Source organism: Sphaeramia orbicularis, chromosome 8 (assembly GCF_902148855.1).
Source record: "Sphaeramia orbicularis chromosome 8, fSphaOr1.1, whole genome shotgun sequence".
NCBI classification, from domain to species: Eukaryota; Metazoa; Chordata; class Actinopteri; order Kurtiformes; family Apogonidae; genus Sphaeramia; species Sphaeramia orbicularis.
The window spans coordinates 13,781,472-13,802,765 of NC_043964.1; the positions used below are offsets into that span (position 1 = coordinate 13,781,472).

The window sequence follows — 21,294 nt, forward strand, 5'->3', positions numbered from 1 at the left end:
GGTGGCGGTGCAGTGGATACAGGGTTTCTGCGGGTCATTAAAAAGCATTGTCATTAAATTATGTAAAAATTAAGATCTTAAATGGCATCAGAGTATTAAATTTGATGTCTAGAGGCTTCAAAAAATTAAATACACTTGATGGAAAAAAGTATTATTCAAAATTTGTTTTGATTATATAAACATATTTTGATCATAAGTATAATGTGATGACTGTCAGGTGGAACCCTTTAATTGGCTATTGCTGATACATGAAGTTACAACACCGGATGCTTGGAATACAGCGTGCTGCGAGTGTGCTCGTGCTGTGGCCAAAGAGCGGAGGGAATATTAGCAATTGTGGGAAAATGCAAGTTTGAGCAGAAGTGATTGGAGGAGGAACTATTCAGAACCTGGTTAAAGCCTGTCGACGGTAAACTGTCAAAACTATCTGCAGTTGGACATTGCCATTAAATTTGTTTCAAGTGGCATTAAAAAGCATTAGATTTGCTGATAGCTGCAGAAACCCTGGGTTAGCACTGTTGCCTCACAGCTAGATGGTCCAGGGGCTTCAGTGTTTGCATGGTTCTGTCAGCCTATGTGGGTTCTCTAGCTTCCTCCGAGCGTTCAAAGACATGCACCTTAACAGGTTTATTGGCAAGTCTAAATTGCCAGTAGGTGTGAAAGTGAATGGTTGTTCATCTGTGTCAGTCCTGCGATGAACAGCAACATATCTGGCGTGTACCCCACCATTGGGAGCTGGATACTCCAGAACCCCTGCAACCTGAAGAGTAATGGTTCTGAAACCAACTGATCAAATGCAGGGATGTTTGTAGTTATAATCCACTAATGGGATTAAAACTACAAAGCTTGTTTTTCCCTACCAACACAGCAGATCATTTCCAATTCTGTGTACATATGAATCTGGGATAGCAGTTTAGTTAAAATGCTCTCCGTACTGATTTGACATGGATTTGGCTTAAGTGGTTCCCAAATTTACTTTGATGCTGCCTTTGGGGAATCACAGGGAACCCCATGATCTAGGTCTGAAATTATACTCGCCACTGCAAGGTTCCCACAGGGTCTTAAAAAGTCTTTAATTCACAAATCTGCATTTAACATCTTGAAGTCTTAAAAAAAAAAAAAAAAGTATTAAACTTGATATGGTAGGTCTTAAGTTACGTTGCCATAAACTTGTCTTCTCAGTTCCACCCCGACAATATTGAAATTAAGAAGCAATTATTGCCAACTTTGCAGAGAAAAGATCATGGAACATTCAGCCCAACATGTGCAGCCATTTGTCATGTGCGTGTCACCTGACAAAGCTGACTTTGGAAATTTTAAGGGACAGCCAAGTGAAAAGTAAGCATGGCAAAGTGCAAATTTAATAATGCCTGGTTGGAGAAAAGATTCTGGACCTGGATGACAAGAGTGGAGGGGAATGTTTTAGAAGCTTGCTGCACCTCATGCAAGAAATCAATTCGACTCAGAACAATGAGAATCAAGGTAGTGGATTCGTATGAGCAGTGGCACAAGTAAAAGCCAAATGAACTCCTGCCATCAGTGTTTGCGCCTGCACCAGGATCATCAGGTACCAGTCAGCACCAACCTAAAAATCACAAATTTTTGCCAGTAAGGCTGTGAAATGGGCATTAAATTTTGTTCTAAGTAGTCTTAAATTTAACTTGTAGAAACCCTGCAGTGATACAAGCAATATTTCCTCAACTGCTTATAAGCAATTGGAATACATACAACTTACAAAAAGTCAAATTTCATTAGACCTTTATTATGCATATAAAAACTACATACAATTTGTCATATTAGGTAAACATTTCCCTAACATGATTAAAAGCACATTTAAACCTCAAAAATGGAATGGCACATCACAATGTCCATGGCGGCCACTTAGTGACAAAGTTGAACACCAGCTTATGCAAGAGAAATGATTGCCTGACACAGCCAGCATCAGGATTAATAGAACTGAATGAAGTGAAAAAAGTCCATCTTTTCTTGTTTGACATTCTCTGTAGGAAAGAGAAAACAAACTGATGTAAGAAGTTCTGCTGGAATTATTTAAATGTTTAAAAAAATAAAAGAAAAAAGTTTGTTACAAAATGCAGAATTTCTTTTAACCAAATTCTACAGTTGGTCTTAAAGTATACACTGTTGCAAGCAGTATGAACACAATTGGGACATACTACAGTGCTTTATCCTTTCATGGGGTTTTGCCAAATACTGGAAACAACATCTGCCCCTACATGCAGATAATTGTGGGTAAGATGAGCCACAAAAGAATGCCCGCAGCCAGGTGAAGAATGAGATGGTATTTAAGGCAATACTGCATTTGACATACATATCACGTACGGTGGCAATATGGATGTTTGAACACAGGATAAGCCTACATCCCAAAAACAACAGATTCACCTGCTGCCTGTTCTTCCTTCATTCTCTCCAATACACAATGCTTAATCTCCATCCCTATGGCTCTGGCAAGTGGAGGGGGCACAGCATTTCCAACCTGGGGGCACAGCAGAAACAGGAAGCATTACAGCTATTACAGGATACTTGATAAAATGATAAATATCATTTCATTAGATAATTTAGTGAATACTAACTAGAGGAAAATCTTTAATGTTATTGACACATTAAAAAAAAACACTCCAAATCTCAGAATGTACCTGTCTATGTTTGTCCAGGATGTTTCCAAAGAAGCGGTAGGTGTCTGGGAATCCCTGAGAACGTGCACACTCCCTCACGCTGACCACTCTGTGCTGCTCAGGATGCAGGACACGTCCCTGGAGACAAAATGTTTAGGTGAGAATCCAAAAAGCCCATTTCAAATTAAAGTTTAGATTAAAAATTGTGGATTTAAGTGCCATCTGTTAATAGCTAGTCGATATGGCTGAACATTTTATAGCAATATTAACTTTATATCACAGTAAAAGACCCTGATGTACCTGCTTGCCCATGGGTTCAGGATTTGTTACGGTTGTGCTGAAGAAGCCGTCCCATTCCAATCTGCCGTAAAGTCCAGCCCAGTGATTGTGGCGATTCCCAGTGTGGGGCAGACACCAGGGGATTAGGGTGTTAAACTGCCTGTCTGCAGGGTCACATGGCGTCCCTAAAGAACAAACATAATCAGCATAGAAGTCTCCACAGTTTAGAAACTCCTTAATTTGTATTCAAGTCGAGGACTGGGCTTTCAGACCTCCTGCACAAGTGCAAACTCCTCGGAGAGCACCGGTGCTGCTGCGACCATTCTTCTTATCAGGGTGTGTGTAACGGAGTTTCTTGGTCATAGTGCCATCCTTCAGTCGAACCTCAATGTTGGGCAGATCCCTCCAGTCTGAGCCAGGAGCCAGTGGGATGTGCCTCATCCGCCCTTCAACTAAGGCACTCATATCCTGAAAACGCAGGTCAGTCCTCTTAATATATCACTTTCAGACCACTATGACAACAGAAGATCAGGTAAATGCTGCTTCAACCTTATTATTGGCCTTGTGCATTTATTAGTCAGCTATAAAACACTATTGTCTAATAAGTAACTATAAATCCACTTTAGTTAGTCATTAAGGAAATGAATGTGGTAAAAAATAAGCAGACTAAAACTGTTAAATCTGCCCACATCACTATCAAATACATGATTTACTAAATCAGAACTGGGAACCAGACCTTCTGTGACAACCCACACTCTCTAGATTGATTCCCATCCTGATGTCTTTATTGGTAGGAAGGAACTTAAAGAATGCTTGATTTTGACCAACAGCTTATAGTCATCTTTACAAAAAGTAAGTCCATAACATAAAATGTGTTAATTTGTGTGTGACAGACAGCTCACCTTGCAGATATGATCTCTGAGGATTGGCTGATATTGTGTGCCTCTGATCTGCCTCTGGAACCAAGACTGAGGCTCCCCATTGTAGGAGATCTCCAGTGCAGCTGCACCATTGCGGATCTCTGGCAGGTCTGACATTGTGTCTCTAACAGTTATGGTCCTGTAGATTCCTCCATTACCTCTGTGAAAGGAGAAAAAAAAAAAGTTAGTCCAGACCATCTCAGTCATTTAATGCAACTTGCTTTGTTACAGAGGTAAAGAATTTCCAACATTACCGTGTGACATTGCTGACGTATTTCTTTTCATCCACCACCACACTCAGAGAACAGGCTCTGGGAGCAAACACATGCAGAGGCTCAGGATAACGGGGCAGCTTCTCTCCAGGAGCAGCCGCCAAAATGATTGCCCTTCTACGAGTCTGGGCAACACCGTACTGACCAGCCTGGGGAAGGGGGGCAAGTACTGAAGGTTAATTGTCTTGTTTCTTTTCTTCATTTGAAATTCAGATAGTTTTAGTTCTCACCACAGTGAGTCACTCACCTGAAGAACTCCAAAGGTACACTGGTAGCCCATTCGCACCAGACAGCGTAGAGTCAACTTTAGAACCATTGAGCTCTTGAAGGAGACAAAGTTCCTCACATTCTCAAGTAGAAAAAACTTGGGTCTGTAGTAGTCACAGTAACTGTAAAAAGAAAACAGTCCATGTGATCCACACTGATGCTACTTTGTTCCATCTTGAATTTAACCAGATATTCAACTGAAATACTGCTCCTGCACTTACCTGAGATAGGAGACCACAAGGGAGTTCTTGAACTTTGAATAAGTGCGAGAGTTGAAACGGTTCATACCACTGAACCCTTGGCAGGGGGGCCCTCCACAGAGCATCTCCACATCACCTTTCTGAGGCAGCTTCTGCCCAAGAGAGTTTGTCTTCTCTCCAGACATGACCAACTTTAGCAGAACATTACAATCCTCAGTGAACACTGTGGTGCCCGGGTTGTTGAGCCTAAAGGCCTGTGCTGCAGGTTCCCACATCTCTATAGCCCACAAAGTTTCAGCGATACCTAAGGGCAAGAAGCAGTCACATTTCCAACATTGTATTTAAAAATAAATACATAAAACCGTTGCAGCTGCTCATTTGCCTATTTTGTTTACAATGTGAGAGCTGTCAAATGCATTTACCAGCCTGGTGGAAGCCTTCAGAAAGTCCACCGCAGCCAGAGAAAACATCCAGAGTGCGATACTTGGGCACTTTAGATGGTTGTGGCTCATTCTGACTGTCCTGTGTTTCCTGTGCTGCTGCTGTTGCTGCCGCTGCCTTTCCTTTGCCCTTACCTGGTGTAAAGTAGAATTATATCCAATAAGATTTTTATTGAACCTTCATTTCAATTCCGCTAACTTCACAAAAAACAAACACCATTAGCAGCCTTACCTTTCCCTTTACCCTTTCCTTTGCCTTTATGAACAGCTGAGCGGGCATGATTTGGTGGGTCTTCAAAGCTTTTTGTTTTAGCATTATAGGCCTGTAAAAGATAAAGTAATCAGGTCCACTGCACAGAGTATGTCAATATTAGTGCTTTGTGTTCCAAGTTACAACTTTAAGCAATAAATAAAGCAGCGGGTGAATTTGGCTGTAAGGTTATACTGTATGCTTCCCTATTCTGTTAATTCTCCTGCTACCTTGAGTGATACAGATTTTACTGAATATATTGTAAACCAAAGTAAAATCTGTACCTCCAGAAAATAGAAGCGGTCAGGTCCACCACCAGAATACTCCTGGACTGATTCATTCAGGTCTTCTCCATATTCCACCTGACAGCGGCCTAGTACCTCAGACATGTTGACGGTCACCTCTTCATCACTCCAGTACAGCTGATTAATGTCAGTGTGATAACTGCTTTTGACACCTTTGTGAGTGTTTTCAGGCCTGGAGAAACAATGCTACAGTCAGTTGAAGAAGCACATATAGGGTTTATCCTCATCTGAAACTTGTTTGAAATCTACTAGTTTCACCTGTAGAACTTGTAGAGTCGCAGTTTGACCTCCGATGTGTCAGGTTTTCCATTACTACGCCTGTGACAGAAGATCTCCTTGATGCGTCCAATACGGAAGGGTTCTGGAGCGTCAAGGTTTGAGCCTTTAATGTAATCTGATGACTTCCTGTAATACTCTGGATACAGCTCCTCATCCACATCCTCCTTCCTATGGGAGCGCTTCACTGGACTTGCTGGCTTTACACTAAAGAACAGTTAAGGAGAGTCAGTTTAATCCAGTAAGAATAAAGCAATTAAAATGGAACTTTTACCCTAAATTATATCACTCACTTGAAATTATAGGTCTCAGGAGGAAGGTAAACACTGTTTCCCACCCTGAACTGTTGCCCCTTAAAGCAAGCTAGAGCATACAGTGCCTTTGAATCATTGTCTTCACTCTCCAAGGGTTCAAATGCATGAGGCTTTGCCTGTTCCTCTCGTTCTTTAGTCCGAGCACAGCTACCGCAGAACCTGAGTGCAAAAGAAACCACATCAAAAGCGAGGATTAAAAATGTATCTACAGCGAGAACAGAGAGTGTCAAGAACAATCATGTCAATAACTTACGTGTATTTACAGTCCTGTGATGGATTAGTCTTGGGAGGTGTTTCAAAGCGCGCAAAATCAGTGTCATACCAGAACTGATAGAAGAAACTCATCCCATCATCCTCAATAACCTTTATGTCAACATCCATTCCACCCTAAAACACAAAGTAAGCATAAAAAGATGACAACCACAGAAATTTGAGACAAGCAGAGCAAACCAATCTGCTCCCAAATGAACTCACCTCCATAAACCAGTTGTCAGATGGGGCTTTATATGTGATTTTTACTAAGCCTTGAACATAGTTGAGCAGCATGTCTTCACACTCATCCACAATAACAACCTCCAGTGGATCAGAGGATTCTCCCAGCACTGTGTGAATTCCACGAAGAAACCAGTGGGCATGGAACATCTTTCCATTAGAATCCTCCCACAGTGATGTGATCCTTTAGAAAGAATACATCGTCAGGCAAATGAAATCCACTGTGACCAAAGGTTGTTAATCCAACATCGTCACACCTGGCTAGATACTGAGGAATGGAAGGGTCCTCTGATAAAACGGAGACACAGTCTCCCACCTGCAGCACGTCATCATTCACACAGACTTTCCTGTAGTACTGCTTCTTCCCCTCAGTCTGAAGAGAAGGAAGGAAACAGATTCAAAGTGTGTAAATAGGCCGACGAAAGTTTCAAGATTCTGACAATCAAAGACTAGGAAAACCAGTACCCGAACAGGGTCTCCTATCCAAGTGATTCTGCACGGGGTCTGCTTCTTTCTCTTAGCTTGAGAAACTTTTTTGGTCTTCTCCACTGGAATGTCCTCTTCCTCCATGTTCTCATCATCTTCAGCCTCCTTTACAGCAAGATTTGGGCATCTAAGAATGCATATAGCAATAATCCAAGTAAGGATTTGGGCTAAATATATCATTAAGGTAGTACAGGTAAATCCAAGTCTCCATGACACCACAGATCCATTCTTTGTGGGTTAAAGAGTAGAAATAAGATAGACTCACCTTCTCTGTTTGCATGCCTGCTTGCTCTTGCCACTTCCTCCAAATTTGATCATGTCCTTACATGCTGTACACTTTCCACAGTCAGGAGATTGACATACCTAAAGTAAAAGTATGAATTTTCACTGCTTAGATTAGGTGGTAGATGTATTAGATGCACATCTGACACTTGAATTCATGTTTGAAAGTCTAGCTCTGCAGTTATGAAGAAAGTTTTTGACATCAATCTAGCACTCACCTCACAGACACCACAACGTTGTCGCTTGGCTCCACCACTCTCTTTATCATTCTGCTCTATTTGGTCAGAGAAGAAGGTATCAAAGATCTGGTAGACGAGCTTGGTAGTGGTTGCTTTAGTTGGCCCCTTACTGTCCTTCTCTATCTTTGTTGGGTGACGAATGGCTTGTCTTCGAGCAGCTCTCCTGTTCAGAATAAAGCTCAGGTTCAGAATAGAGGAACATTTGCTTTGGCAGAAATACCCGATATGTGGAGCGATGACATTATGAAGCCCCTGGCTGTCAAAACACCACAGCATCAGGCCATGCAACATAACAAGCAAACAAAACCAGACAGACAGTAAATATGTATAATGCAGAGTTCTCGTTAGATGCAGCTCTTAAAATTAGTATATATTCTAGCCTGCTGAGAAAACAGTTACCAGACCAAGTGTCTTTTTTATGTACATTTTCTTCCCCATTGTGCAAGTTAAATTCTAAAACAGACTGAAACATGATTCTCCAACTCAATTTGAACATGAAATACTAAGATTGAATCTAAAGTCAATGGTGTTCGATGTTCCCACTAAATCCTATGCTACAGACAGGGTAACTTGACTTCAAAATGTTGTATGCAATACTATACTAAATCCGCAGTTCAATACATTATGTCCAAAACCTCACCACATATTAGCAAATGTGTGACTTAAATTGAAATTCTTAGATTAGGGCAAGTGTTCTACATTTTAACCCTAGACTTTTCTATATAATCTGTAGTCAAACTCAAAGTGTGTCAGTAACTTTGTCCATGTGCGCACACAAACACTGAGCCAGAGAAACTAAAAAGTCCGAATGTAATGCAAAAATAAGAAGTAATCCAGCGTGAACTCTGGTAAGATGTTCTGATTGTTCATATAGTTTCTAAATGCTTCACACTAAACACAACACCATACAAGCTAAAAATGCATTTACAGCAAGGCCTACCTACCAGTACAGCAGCATGCTGCATTAGGAAATGTTAAAGGAATGTTAGACATTAGGGAGAACAAGAAGCGCCATAAAACAGGAACACAAGCAAAGAAAAACTTCAAACCCTGAAGCATTTTTGTTTAGAAGTGGCTGCTGCTAAATAAAACCAAAAAACAGGGCATATTTAAACAAATTTAATGTACATCATGTAATCTTGTCTTATTTTCACCCCAAACAGCAGAGGCTATGTAACATTTAGTTTTAAACCACATTAAAACAAAAGGGTACAATCAACTGCCATTTAAGTGTCAAAGAGCCAGAACCACCACAATTTCCTCAGGATTATGAAGGAAAGCCAACTTTTTATGATTCTTGAGTTAAAACAGACATCATATTATCATATGACAAAACCAAAATCATCTGAGACGTACCTTTTCCCTAGAGTGACTCCTGCAAGTTTGATGAGGTCTCTCATGCAAGGAGTAACAATGATGGGCTGCTCATCAGAATCACCGGCCTCATCGTAGCTCTCCACCTGCTCCACCACGAACTGGGCATGGCGCAGCAGTGTGTCTTCTGTGAAGCAATTGAAGTTGAGCCCTGCAGGAGGCACAGTTGTCTGTGGATGGACAGAATGTAAACTGGTCAGTTTCTTTCCATGAGGATCTGAGTTCCCTATGCATTTAGGAGATTTTTTTTACTCCTACCTTAAAATGTGACACTTCTGTACAAGACTATTTCATTTCCATTAGCCATTTCTCACTGATTAGTATTTGATAGAATTGCATGTATTTCCTCTTTCTAAAGCTCACTTATTTGAACTCAGCAAAATCAACCCTGCTCCAATCAGTGTATTTGCAAATGATGCAACTTGTGCCTTTATCTACATAAGATAGTTTCTGACTGAACTTCTAGATATTCCTTTATGTCATTCTTAATCTATAGCATGCAGTTATTAACTGCACACCAAAACAATTACTCATAACAGAGCTTGATTTATTATATTGGAAGGAAAAAAAAAAAAAAAAAAAAAAAAGATCTCACCTCAATTTTGTTGAGAAGGTCCTCATAAGTTGCATCAGGATTCTTCTGGAGGAATTCTACTACTATCTTGCTCATGTAAATCTTCTCCTGCATCAGGGCAAAAATGGGGCTGTACTCTTCACTGGGCTGCATCAGAATATAATCAGCAAAAGCTGGATGTGGGAGAAAGCTATTGTTAGAATGTAATAAAGATAACACCACATCATTTGGATGAAAGAAAGTGGCATCTTACCTGTTGTGAAACCAATAAGTGCTTTTTCGCCACCATCAAATCCAGTGATCCACCAGGCGTTAATGGGTCCAAGCTTTTTGGCAGGAACACCGCCTGTGGGGAAGACGGGCAAAATAAAACTCAGACCAAATTGACAACATAAAATTCAATTATTCTGGTGTATAAATGTAGGTTTTCCTACCATCCAAGCAAGGATTATCATCATAGATAGGTTTTACAACACAGCTGAAGTAGAGCTCTACATTTTTCTCAATCAGCCCAGAGTCAAATGGACAAAGATGGCCACGCTTGTCATACACACTGTAAAACACAGTACAGAAAACTTCATAAACCGTAGCTTAATCTGGGAAAGTGAAAAAAAAAAAAAAAAAAAAAAAAAAAAAACACTCACCTGAAGTTTGTGATCTTGTGCTGTGGCAAATCCTCGTAGCTCTCAAATCCATCCTCATTTGAGTCAAAAAGGGAAAGACGCTCATCTGTCAACATTTCTGGTTCATCCAGCTAAAGGAGGGAGCACATTTTTAAGGTTTCTCTACATGTAGCCAATATTAGTAATATTCCGTTTTGCATTTACAATAGGAAGCGTTTACTATAACAATCTACAACAGGTTTCATAAGACATTACAGTGCATGGCAAATGTTGCATTTCCATTTCATGTGAGATTATACAACATAAAATGTTGACAAACTCTTACAGCATTATCAGGATCCCCCTGGAAGAATTTCAAATCCGAGTCATCCAAGTATTGTCTGCAGTCCGGACATTTAGGTGGTGGTGTCTGAGAAGACATGCTTCATGTCAGTAATCAGCATTCACTCCGACATGTTTCCACGTGATATTTGTTAAATGATGCAATTCATTACCTTTGCAGCAGAAACTGATGTTTTAACCTCAATCTTATTGTCTTCTTCTGGAGAAGTACTGCACAAAGAAAAATATTAGTAAGATGTATTTGAGATGCCTGACTTATCAATGATCAGGGGTTAAAGGACTTACTTTTCATCTGAATCCACTTTGAGACGCTTTTCATCCTGTGACTACAATAGATTTAAACAAACGGCACAGTTAAGTATCCAAGACTGAATATTGAAAAAGGTCTTAACGTTTATAGATAAATCAAGAAGTTTACCTCCTCCTCATCATCTTCTTTCTTAAGTTCACTTTGTTGATTGCTGGCTTCTCCGTTTGAGTCCTCAGACTTGCGCTTTTGACTAAAATACATTTAAAAAAAAAAAATTTAGACACTGCACATATGAATTTTTTTTTTTCTCATTTTACGAATGGTGAGTGAAAATGTGTAAGACAAGATAAAAACTATACTCACACTTTAGAAAACATTGACGTGATGGTTGGCTGTTTTCCACCATTTCTTGTAACCCTGGTACTAGATGGTGATTCTAGAGAAGGAAGTCACAAAATCATGTTTTCTCTCCCACTGAAAGCATTTTGTGTCAGTAATACAAGACATTTACTAGTGTTATAAAGAAAGGTTTAACTAACTTTTGGAGTCAGAGTTTGCCTTGCTCTTACGTCCACCCTTCCCTTTGGAAGCACCTGGTGATACATCCATGGTAACATCTCCATTGTCTTCATTTTTGTGAGACCCGTTTGGGGATACATTTGTCTTTACAGTCTGCTTCACATCATCAAAAATTAAGGTAGTGTCAAAACATAGCTCCTTTCCCAGGACGGCCTTCACTTTAGAGATGTAGACCTCCTGAGGGAAACATATGATACAAAGTACAGAATGAGTGAGCAGCAAAACTACAACATTATTATAGTATTTCACAAGTTTGATACATTTACTGACTCTTGGGATTTCCGAACTTGTCAGCTTTTCCTTCAGGCTCTTCAGCTGATCCTGAGTATCAACACGTAGATAGTCCTGCACCAACCTGAGCTCTTCTAAAACATGATCCTGGAGTGGAACCAGAAAAAAAAAAGGTGAATTAAATTAACTTTCACAATATAATGCAGTAATGTAGAAGTTGTCAAGTAAACCAAACATGGTGCACTCATATGGCAAGCTAAAAACAAAATATTGCTTTACTGTTGAGTGGTGCATTGACTGACACTATAAATGTATCACATTTTAATTGAGTCTCACATTGATGTCCAAATGAACACACAAACCCAAAACTGACTTTTTGCTCATGACTGAACCCAAAATCTTTATTGGACGCTTTGTTAATTGTTTCTGAGATTTGGTCTCTTCGTGTGCATCTCTGGGACTTATTTAAAGGTGAGTATTACCTGTACATCTTTCCCTTATGGCTGAATCAGACGATATAACTTGGGCAGAGAGTTTCACATTGTGAAGCTATGTGTCAGTCGTCTTAAGCCCCAGTGTCAAAAGTCATCAGTGCAGCTGCGCACAAATTATTGACGCTTACACTGAGATGGTTTGTGGGTGTTTTACGTTGATAGAAAACCCACCTCGTCTGACAATCCACTCTGGTCCAGCACCCGCAGCCTGTGGACAAAGAATACATCAAATCAACGTTACGGGGAGTTAGCTTAGTTCTTCGCAATGGTTAGCGTGTAAATGCGGTTCCTTCGCAACGTTCATGCAACACAGCCAGTTTGACAGCAACTTAACGATAAAACAAATGACAAAAGTTCCAGAGTGGCGCCAGATCCACCACGTATCCAGTGGCAAGCTAAGATGCTAAGTTCCTCGCGTTAACAGTAATGAACGGGGGTTATAGTCACTCTATGCAGTACCAGTCCTGACTGTCAAGTGGTTTGATGCTAATGCTAGCTTGCAGCTGGCTAGTACGGGCAAGAGGTAAAGTAATGGCACCACACACGATTACCACAAGTCCACGGTTTAAACAGTTTAATGTTGCTGTGGCTTTTGAAGTAAGTCAGTAAGCACCCAAGTATTCCACGCTATATCATCAGCGCTTCATTAGCATTCATTTACTAACGTTTCCGTACCTTCTAATGACATCCTCTGGCAGAAAGAGGGCTGGCATGGTAAACGGCTATCTAGACGAGCAAGGCAAAACGGTTAAAATAGCTTTAAAATCGGTTAAAACAATGTCAAATCCCGCAGTCGCAGAGCACACTGTGGCAGCAGAGCGACTGCTTTGTGACTGATACTTCTCGCAATGGACGCTTTTAAGCTTTCGGGCGCGCGGGCCGTCTTTTCGCGCGGAAACCCGGGCGTTGTGGACTGTACCACTACACAGATCTGCGGGTAAACAATTTCAATGGAGGATGTCACATTTTCCTGCAAAAATGCAAGTTTTAAAATAATAACATATTACTACACATAAGTCACATTTTAGCACACGCGTAAGGGTTGCAAAGCTGTATATCTGAAAGCATATTACACGGAAAATGGTCTAAAGTTAAAAAAGGTACCCCTTTTGTCTGGAGGATGTTGAGGGCAGCTGCCCAGGCGGAAGCAAAACCAATGCTGTTTACAAATGGGTAGCAATGATTCTCTAGACAGGTGGATGAAGGTTTGACAAATATGGGGCTGCTTTTAATACACTAATAGCACTTTTTTTTTTTCTACGGACAATTAATATAATTTTCATCTGCCTCAGTTTTCAGTTCGTTTTTTTAAACCAAAGAACGTCCAAATTCTTCACCATTGTTAGTACTGATAATTAGCTATTTTCTATATTTAACAGTTGCTATATTTGAAGAATAAAACATTCCCACTGTGCATGTAGTAAATAAGAGGAAGACGTTTTGACTGTCAGAGCCACACATTTCTCACTAGTGCGACTGGAATTAATGGTTATGGTTGACATTCAGAGGACTCCGTTAGATAATAGTGAGTAGAACAAGGACGGATGTCTCGACACTAAGCAGGAACCAAGAGTTTTAGGTATTTAATGTTTACTGTAAGTCAGCGTTGCGATATATCAGGTGACAAAACTTTCGATCAAATCCATCGCGGTGCTTCATCCACTGACAGGTTACTTTCTAACGGTAACTGTCACTGCATGTTGCACCAGTCCTGACAGATAAAAAATAAGAAACTAACACTCGCAGCTGCGGGTTCATACAAGGACACAGTAAAGTACACTACATATCACAATCAGCTCATGTCCACAACATTTACTCAAGCGGCCACAATGCTGACATCATCAGAGCAGCATTAGCACTCGTGTTTCTAACATTTCCATACCTTTTACTGACATCCTTTGGAAGACACAGGGCTGGCATGGTGAACACCTCAAAACGAGTAGGACAAAAGGGATAAAAAAGGCTTTACAATCCGTTAAAACACTGTTAAAAGATGCCGTTGACCACACCGCAGCAGAATTGCTTCGTGTCTTCTTCTCCTTGCAGTTAATAGCTTTCAGTCGCGCGGGCCGTGTTTTCGCGCGGAAACCCGGGTGTTGTGGACTGTACCACCGCACAGATCTGTGGGTAAAACACTTTTAATACAGTTCATAATATTTTCCCTAAAATGATCTGTTCCAATAATAACGCATCATTGTATGTTATAAATGTTTTCCAGCTCAATCCTATATGTTTGTAGACTGTATATTCTAAGACATCTTATTCTGTAAATGAAAAACATTTTAAATAAACACCTTTCCTGTTTGGACAATGTGGCAGACCGCTTCTTAAGCGGAAGCATTGTTTATTACATATTTACAATAGAGACAGGATTAGATTTGTCCATTACTGGAAGATCCTTAGTAACTAATTTATGCAGCTATGGCCCTCGATGTGTCAAAAGAAATATGCACGAAAACAGACAAAATTCTGTTTATATGGAAAATGAAAATACATTTTATTAAAAAGAATGTGATGATAAACAAATTCAGCTCTGGACGCATTAATACCTTAGACTTTACCTCCCTAAATGCGTCTTTCAGGGTCAAATGTATCCAACTGTTCTTGAAAAATTCCAACACAGTCTGGAACTTTATTACTTACTAGAAAGACTGAATTTTCTGCTTAGATGTAACTACAGTGTCTCTAAATTACACGGGAAACTATCTAATTTTCATAGTCAACTTCTTTTATCCTGGTCAGTGATGTACACACAACTTCTCTCCCCACAGATATTTCATATAGAATAATCAGGATATTAGATTCATAAACATGTGTAACATATAACGTACTGCATGTATTTGGATGAAAGTGATGTTGTTTTACATTGCATTTGTACATATAAGTTATTTATTACAAAAAATGTTTGCTATAACTGTGTAACAGCACAACAGGAAAGAGAAAAACAAAGGATAAGGCTCTCAGGTTGTGTGACCCTGTGCTCTCATTGGCTGGTGTTCCGTGATGCTGTGCTCTGATTGGCTGGCGTTTTGTGATGCAGAGCTCGCGTTAGCTGATGTTCTGTGATTCTGCGCTCTCATTGGCTGGCGTTCTGTGATGCTGCGCTCTCATTGGCAGGCGTTCTGTGACGCTGCGCTCTCATTGGCTGACGTTCTGTGACACTGCACACTGATTGGTTGATGTTCGGTGACGCTGCGCTCTCATTGGCTGGTGTTCTGTGACGCTCTGCTCTGATTCGCTGGCGTTCTGTGACGCTGCTTTCTCATTGGCTGGTGTTCTGTGACGCTGCGCTCTCATTGGCTGACGTTCTGTGACGCTGTGCTCACATTGGCTGGCGTTCTGTGACGCTGCGCTCTCATTGGCTGGCATTCTGTGACGCTTCACACTGATTGGTTGAAGTTCTGTGACGCTGCGCTCTGATTGGTTGACGTTCTGTGACGCTGCGCTCTCATTGGCTGGCATTCTGTGTCGCTGCGCTGTCATTGGCTGGCGTTCTGTGACGCTGCGCTCTGATTGGCTGGCGTTCTGTGACGCTGCGCTCTGATTGGCTGGCGTTCTGTGACGCTGCACTCTCATTGGCTGGCGTTCTGTGACGCTCTGCTCTGATTGGCTGGCATTTTGTGACGCTGCGCTCTCATTGGCTGGCGTTCTGTGTCGCTGCGCTGTCATTGGCTGGCGTTCTGTGACACTCTGCTCTGATTGGCAGGCATTCTGTGATGCTGTATTCTCATTGGCTGGCCCTTCTGTGATGCTGCGCTCTCATTGGCTGGCGTTCTGTGATGCTTCACACTGATTGGTTGACGTTCTGTGACGCTGCGCTCTCATTGGCTGGCGGTCTGTGACACTGCACACTGACTGGTTGATGTTCTCTGACGCTGCGCTCACATTGGCTGGCGTTCTGTTACGCTGCGCTCTCATTGGCTGGGGTTCTGTGACGCTGCACACTGATTGGTTGATGTTCTGTGACGCTCCACTGTCATTGGCTGACGTTCTGTGACGCTCTGTTCTGATTGGCTGGCGTTCTTTGACGCTGCGCTGTCATTGGCTGACGTTCTGTGACACTGCGCTCTCATTGGCTGGTGTTCTGGGATGCTGCGCTCTCATTGGCTGGTGTTCTGTGATGCTGCGCTCTCATTGGCTGGCGTTCTCTGATGCTGCGCTCTTATTGGCTGGCGTTCCATGACGCTGCGTTCTCATTGGCTGACGTTTTGTGACACTCTGCTCTCATTGGCTGATGTTCTTTGACACGCCACTCTTATTGGCTAGCGTTCTGTGACACTGCGCTCTCATTGGCTGGCGTTCTGTGACGCTCCGCTAAATTGTCTACTCAAAACAAAGAAATGAATGAAATAAAGCCTGTTTTGTTTAAAATCATTGCTTCCTGGTGCTTTTTAAGGCTAAAAACTCAACAAAGACTGTTCTAGGTAATTTGCAAATGCTCATGTTCCTGTGACTTTAATAAAAGAAGCCTCAAATCATCGCAACTTTCACCACAATTTTTTGTAAAAGCTGCCGCAAAATCAGGCATTTTAGTCCACAATAATCAAATAAAAAATCCTGCGAAATCCTGGAGGGACTGATATATTAAGAAATGGGCTTACAACCCTTAAATGACAATGGTCAATTATTCTCATATGAGGAATTTCTTTCAGGCATACCTGCGACTGAGCGAATACTCAGTTGTATTTGATGCAATACCAGATGGTGCTAGAAGGTTACTGTTCTCTTCTCCTAAAGGTAAAAACTGTAATATTGCAAAATTGAATCCTTATGAGATAAATTTTGGCAATGTTTGTCTCTTATTATGTGATAAAGCTACTAATCAATGTATTAGATCTATTCTACAAAGAGGTAGCGTCTCCAAACCTGCAGCAGTTTTCTATTGGGATAATTTATATAATAATATAGACTGGATAAACACATGGATCTTAACAAGAAAATGTATCATTACAAATAAGGTAAGAGAAGTTACCTTTAAAATACTCCACAAGTGCTATCCAGTCAAAACCCATCTCATAAAATATCAAATGAATGTTGACGCTCTTTTCTCTTTTTGTGGCAACACAGAGGAAACAATATTTCACTTATTTTGTGATTGCACTCACTCACATAATTTGGACTGATTTTAATAATTTTTTTAATACCAAAATTGACTCTTCACTTAAATTAAATATCCAACAGGTAGTATTTGGTTTGTCAGAAAAGGAAAAAAATAAGCTTAGATAACATATATGTGATCAACCGTCTCTTAATTATAGCCAAATTCAATATTCACTGTTTCAAATTTGCTAAGCAATGACCAACTATTATTGTTTTTAAAGCTGTACCGCTATCTTATTTAGAAAGCATTGAGCAGAGTTTTAATCTCAAAGTAATCAAAGCAAGGAGTCTGTGTGAAAAGTACAATATTCTCTGAATTTTAATTAACCTCAAGCTTTTTAAAACATTTTTACTTTGTTTTTGATTCTTCGTTGTATCTTTGTTTTGCTATTAATATTGTAACTGCATTCCATCCTAAAATGTTTGTATGCTTCTGTATATATTTTGTCAATAGATAAATAAAAGAATAAAAATATAGACAGTATTAGTTGTATTTGACCATGGATAGGGCGGGTAAGCAGAAATAACACCTTGAATTCAACATCGGTATCCATAGACAAGAAGGGAAGAGCATGGTTTCAACAATATTTATTTGAATTACAACATTGGAGACAGCCTATATGTTCACTTTGGGATACTGTAGTGTGAACAATACACAGAGGAAGCTACATGAGTGAAGAGGTGTTTATGACAAGACAGAATGTAGGACACAGTAATAAAAATACTTCTTTTCATGTCATACAGAGACATCCATCTGATTTATGTGAGGTATGTCGGCGAGCAGAAACTGGAACATGTACTCACTTCTTGCTGGAAATGTGCAGTATGAAGGAAGGATATGTTGACAGGAATGAATACAGTGGGGCTAAAAGAGAGTGGACTGGAAAACTTCCTTGGTTGTGGTGAAAAAGAGCAAGGTCGAGAATGTTTGTCTGTCAAAAACTGGACAAACCAACTCCAGCAGATGGCAGCAAAGTCACTTTATTGACTCTAGCTGCTGTCTTAAAGCCCCCAAAGAATGAGAAAGCTTATCCACAGTTGTGCTCATAACTTTCCATACCCTGGCAGAATTTGTGATTCTTTGGCCATTTTTCAGAGAATATGAATGATAATACAAAAACTTTTCTTGCACTCGTGGCTAGTGATTGGGTGAAGCCATTTATTATCAAACAAATGTGTTTGCTCTTTTTAAATCATACTGACAACAGAAACTTTCCAAATGAAATCAAGAGTTTCCATACCCAGGTTTCTAATCTTCTGTGTTGGCCCCTTTAACATCAACGACAGCTTGAAGTCTTTTGTGGTAGTTGTGGATTAGGCACTTCCAAACCACCGTAGAACACTTAAATCACTGTGTCACTTTATATCACTGCTACACTTTATATCACTGTTTCCCTTTTTTTTTTATCAGTGCCCTGAAATGTGAATACAATCAGAAGCCTTTATGTACAGCACTGTACAGGAAGCACTTTTAGAGTAGTTTCTTTAGCAATTGTCTCTTAGAGTGTAAATACTAACCTTTTTGTCAACCTAGTACTAACCCACTTATGTGTTGTGTATTGTATGTAAGCTGCTGAATACTTGAATTTCCCCACGGGGATCAATAAAGTATCTATCTATCTATCTATCTATCTATCTATCTATCTATCTATCTATCTATCTATCTATCTATCTATCTATCTATCTATCTATCTATCTATCTATCTATCTATCTATCTATCTATCTATCTATCTATCTATCTATCTATCTATCTATCTTTATTTTCTCAGATGATAAAGCTGCCAATTCTTCTTGTCAAAACACCTTCAGTTCCTTTAAGATTTTGGGTTTTCTTGCATGAACTGCATATTTGAGACCTCCCCAAAGTGGATCAATGATATTGGGGTCAGGAGACGGAGATGGCCACTCCTTCATCTTCACTTTTTTTTGTTATAGCCAATGACAGGTCGACTTGGCCTTGTGTTTTGGGTCATTGTTGCGTTGGAACATCCAAGACCATCCCATGCATTTTCTGTCAAGGTATGTAAACTTATGAGCACAGCTTTACATGGATGAATGAAATTACTTTAAGGACAAAATTAAATAGTAATAAACTTTTTTCATGCCTTTCTTTAATAACCACTATCATTTTCATAAATAAATGCACCCCATAAAATTACAATATCATAGAAAAGTAAATTAATCAACTAATATATTTCACATTTATTATACATATTGTATACTTTTTGTTATTAATTTTGATGATTATGACTTTCAGCTAATTAGAATCAAAATAAAATATCTCAAAGTATTAGAATATGTCATGAGATTGATTTAAATAAAAGGATTTATAAAACAGAGAGAGATAGATAGATAGATAGATAGATAGATAGACAGACAGACAGACAGACAGACAGACAGACAGACAGATAGACAGACAGATAGACAGATAGATAGACAGATAGATAGATACTTTATTAATCCTGAGGGAAATTCAAATACCATACTGATAAAAAGTTTCTTCGTTTAGGCACTCATTATTTGATGGCAGCTCTTTTGCTCAAATATGCAAAAACTTTTCAGTAATTGTGGCGTGAGGGCGAACAGCCTGTGACACTGCTGAAGTGTTACGGAAGCTCAGGTTTCTTTGATATTGGCCTTCAGCTCATCTCCATTCTTGGCTCAGGTGTTTCTCATCTTCCTCTTGACAATACCAATTAGATTGTCTGTGGGGTCAGGTCAGGTGTGTTGGTTGACCAATCAAACCTGTCCTGAATAGTTCCTGCAATGAGGGTAAGTGACATGGCACCCCAAAGTTTACACTGGACTTAAGGCAGCTTAGATTCTATGCCTCTTCACTCCAGACTCTGAGACTTTGATGTCCAAATGAAATGCAAAATTTACTTTCATCTGAAATGTAGACTTAGCAGTAAATGAGTATGAGTTCAATTTTCTAAGTCTCCGTTACGATTCTAAATATATCTGTATTTCTGTCAAATATAAGGGACATGTATTGCATTATTTCTCCTTGTTTTACTTTCTTTATTTATTCATTCATCTTCTGAAGTTCTTTAACCTTGAGAGTTGCATGGGTGCTGGAGCCTATTTGCTTTTTTTCAGATGAAGATGGGGTTCACCCTGGACATGTCGTCAGTTCATTGGAGGGCTGACATATAGAGATGAACAACCAATTACTCTCACATTCACACCTATGGACATCTATGTTATAAAAGCCAAGGGTTCTCTGTGTTTGTGCATGTGTATATGTGTGTCTGGGGATTCACACAAAATCCGGGAAGAAATGACTGCTGCAGCTAGGCATACTTAGGTATTTTTGGTCAAGGAACAGACTAGCGAAAACAACAAGTTGATAGGACCAGTATTTTGGGGGATATTAGTAATTTTGGAATACAATAGCCTTACAATCAGGTTACTATACCCAGAATGCTTTGGCGGTGACTGCTGGACAAATATACAACAGCATAAAAACTACCACATCTAGAACCCATGGATCTCCCTGGGTCAACACACTAGTTTTAGATTAACCAGTCAACCTATCAGTGCATGTCTTTGGATAGTGGGAGGAAGCTGGAGAGAACCCATGCAAACACAAGGAGAACATGCAAGCCCCACACAGAAAGGTCAGCTGGTGTTGGAATGAAACCCAGGACCTTCTTGTCATGAGGTGATATTGCTATCCACTGCAACTGTTTTCTTGAATGAACACGAAAACATTGTACAGAATAAGAGAGGGAGTTATGGGTAGAATTCAGTCAACAATGGTGAAATTATTCTCAGAACAGACAAATATGAGAGGATAATTATACTAAAAATGAGAAGAGAAAAATGCTTTTAAAAATGCATCTAAAAGACATAAACTTAGCTATAGATGTGTGCTTTATTTGCTTTTCTGTATATTTTTGCCACACATATCAAAATTATGTATGAACACACACACAAAAAGACTGTTTATGATATTTACACAAAATAATCACAGGAATCATTTGAAATGCTTGCAAGTTGTACAATAAAGTTAACTATGCAATTAGTAAATGGAGGAATGTTATAGATTTTGATGATAAGCAACTGTGA

The 21,294-nt window shown here is 39.9% G+C and overlaps 1 protein-coding gene across 4 annotated transcripts; it reads right to left on the reverse strand.

Moving 5' to 3' along the window:
- Positions 1-1,741: 1,741 nt before the first annotated feature.
- Positions 1,742-14,183, reverse strand: dnmt1 (DNA (cytosine-5-)-methyltransferase 1). 4 transcript variants are annotated; one of them, XM_030141379.1, is made up of 35 exons: positions 14,005-14,183; positions 12,294-12,330; positions 11,668-11,775; positions 11,358-11,574; positions 11,182-11,254; positions 10,987-11,068; positions 10,854-10,894; positions 10,721-10,778; positions 10,552-10,635; positions 10,248-10,357; positions 10,038-10,156; positions 9,857-9,949; positions 9,625-9,776; positions 9,012-9,199; positions 8,600-8,614; positions 7,635-7,818; positions 7,400-7,497; positions 7,114-7,261; positions 6,906-7,021; positions 6,631-6,832; positions 6,410-6,543; positions 6,136-6,315; positions 5,825-6,049; positions 5,546-5,738; positions 5,244-5,334; positions 4,994-5,146; positions 4,593-4,875; positions 4,352-4,493; positions 4,087-4,253; positions 3,815-3,992; positions 3,185-3,380; positions 2,934-3,097; positions 2,655-2,771; positions 2,401-2,494; positions 1,742-2,000 (listed from the first exon to the last, which is right to left on the reverse strand). In XM_030141379.1, the coding sequence occupies exons 1-35, from the start codon at positions 14,040-14,042 to the stop codon at positions 1,948-1,950; spliced, it is 4,533 nt and encodes a 1,510-aa protein (XP_029997239.1). In that variant the 5' UTR covers positions 14,043-14,183; the 3' UTR covers positions 1,742-1,947. The 4 variants fall into 4 exon arrangements, with proteins under 4 accessions (XP_029997239.1, XP_029997240.1, XP_029997238.1 ...); XM_030141380.1 differs by lacking the exon at positions 14,005-14,183 and adding an exon at positions 12,798-12,994 and having other exon boundaries at positions 10,993-11,068; XM_030141378.1 differs by lacking the exon at positions 14,005-14,183 and adding an exon at positions 12,798-12,994.
- Between the last annotated feature and the right edge of the window lie 7,111 nt (positions 14,184-21,294).

Coding starts and splice junctions, on each gene's coding strand:
- dnmt1 (XM_030141379.1), bottom strand. CDS start 14,042: ATGCCAGCCCTGTGTCTTCCAAAGGATGTCAGTAAAAG. Junction 6,316..6,409: donor TCACAGGACTGTAAATACAC/GTAAGTTATTGA, acceptor TTTTGCACTCAG/GTTCTGCGGTAGCTGTGCTC. Junction 6,050..6,135: donor CCTGAGACCTATAATTTCAA/GTGAGTGATATA, acceptor ACTGTTCTTTAG/TGTAAAGCCAGCAAGTCCAG.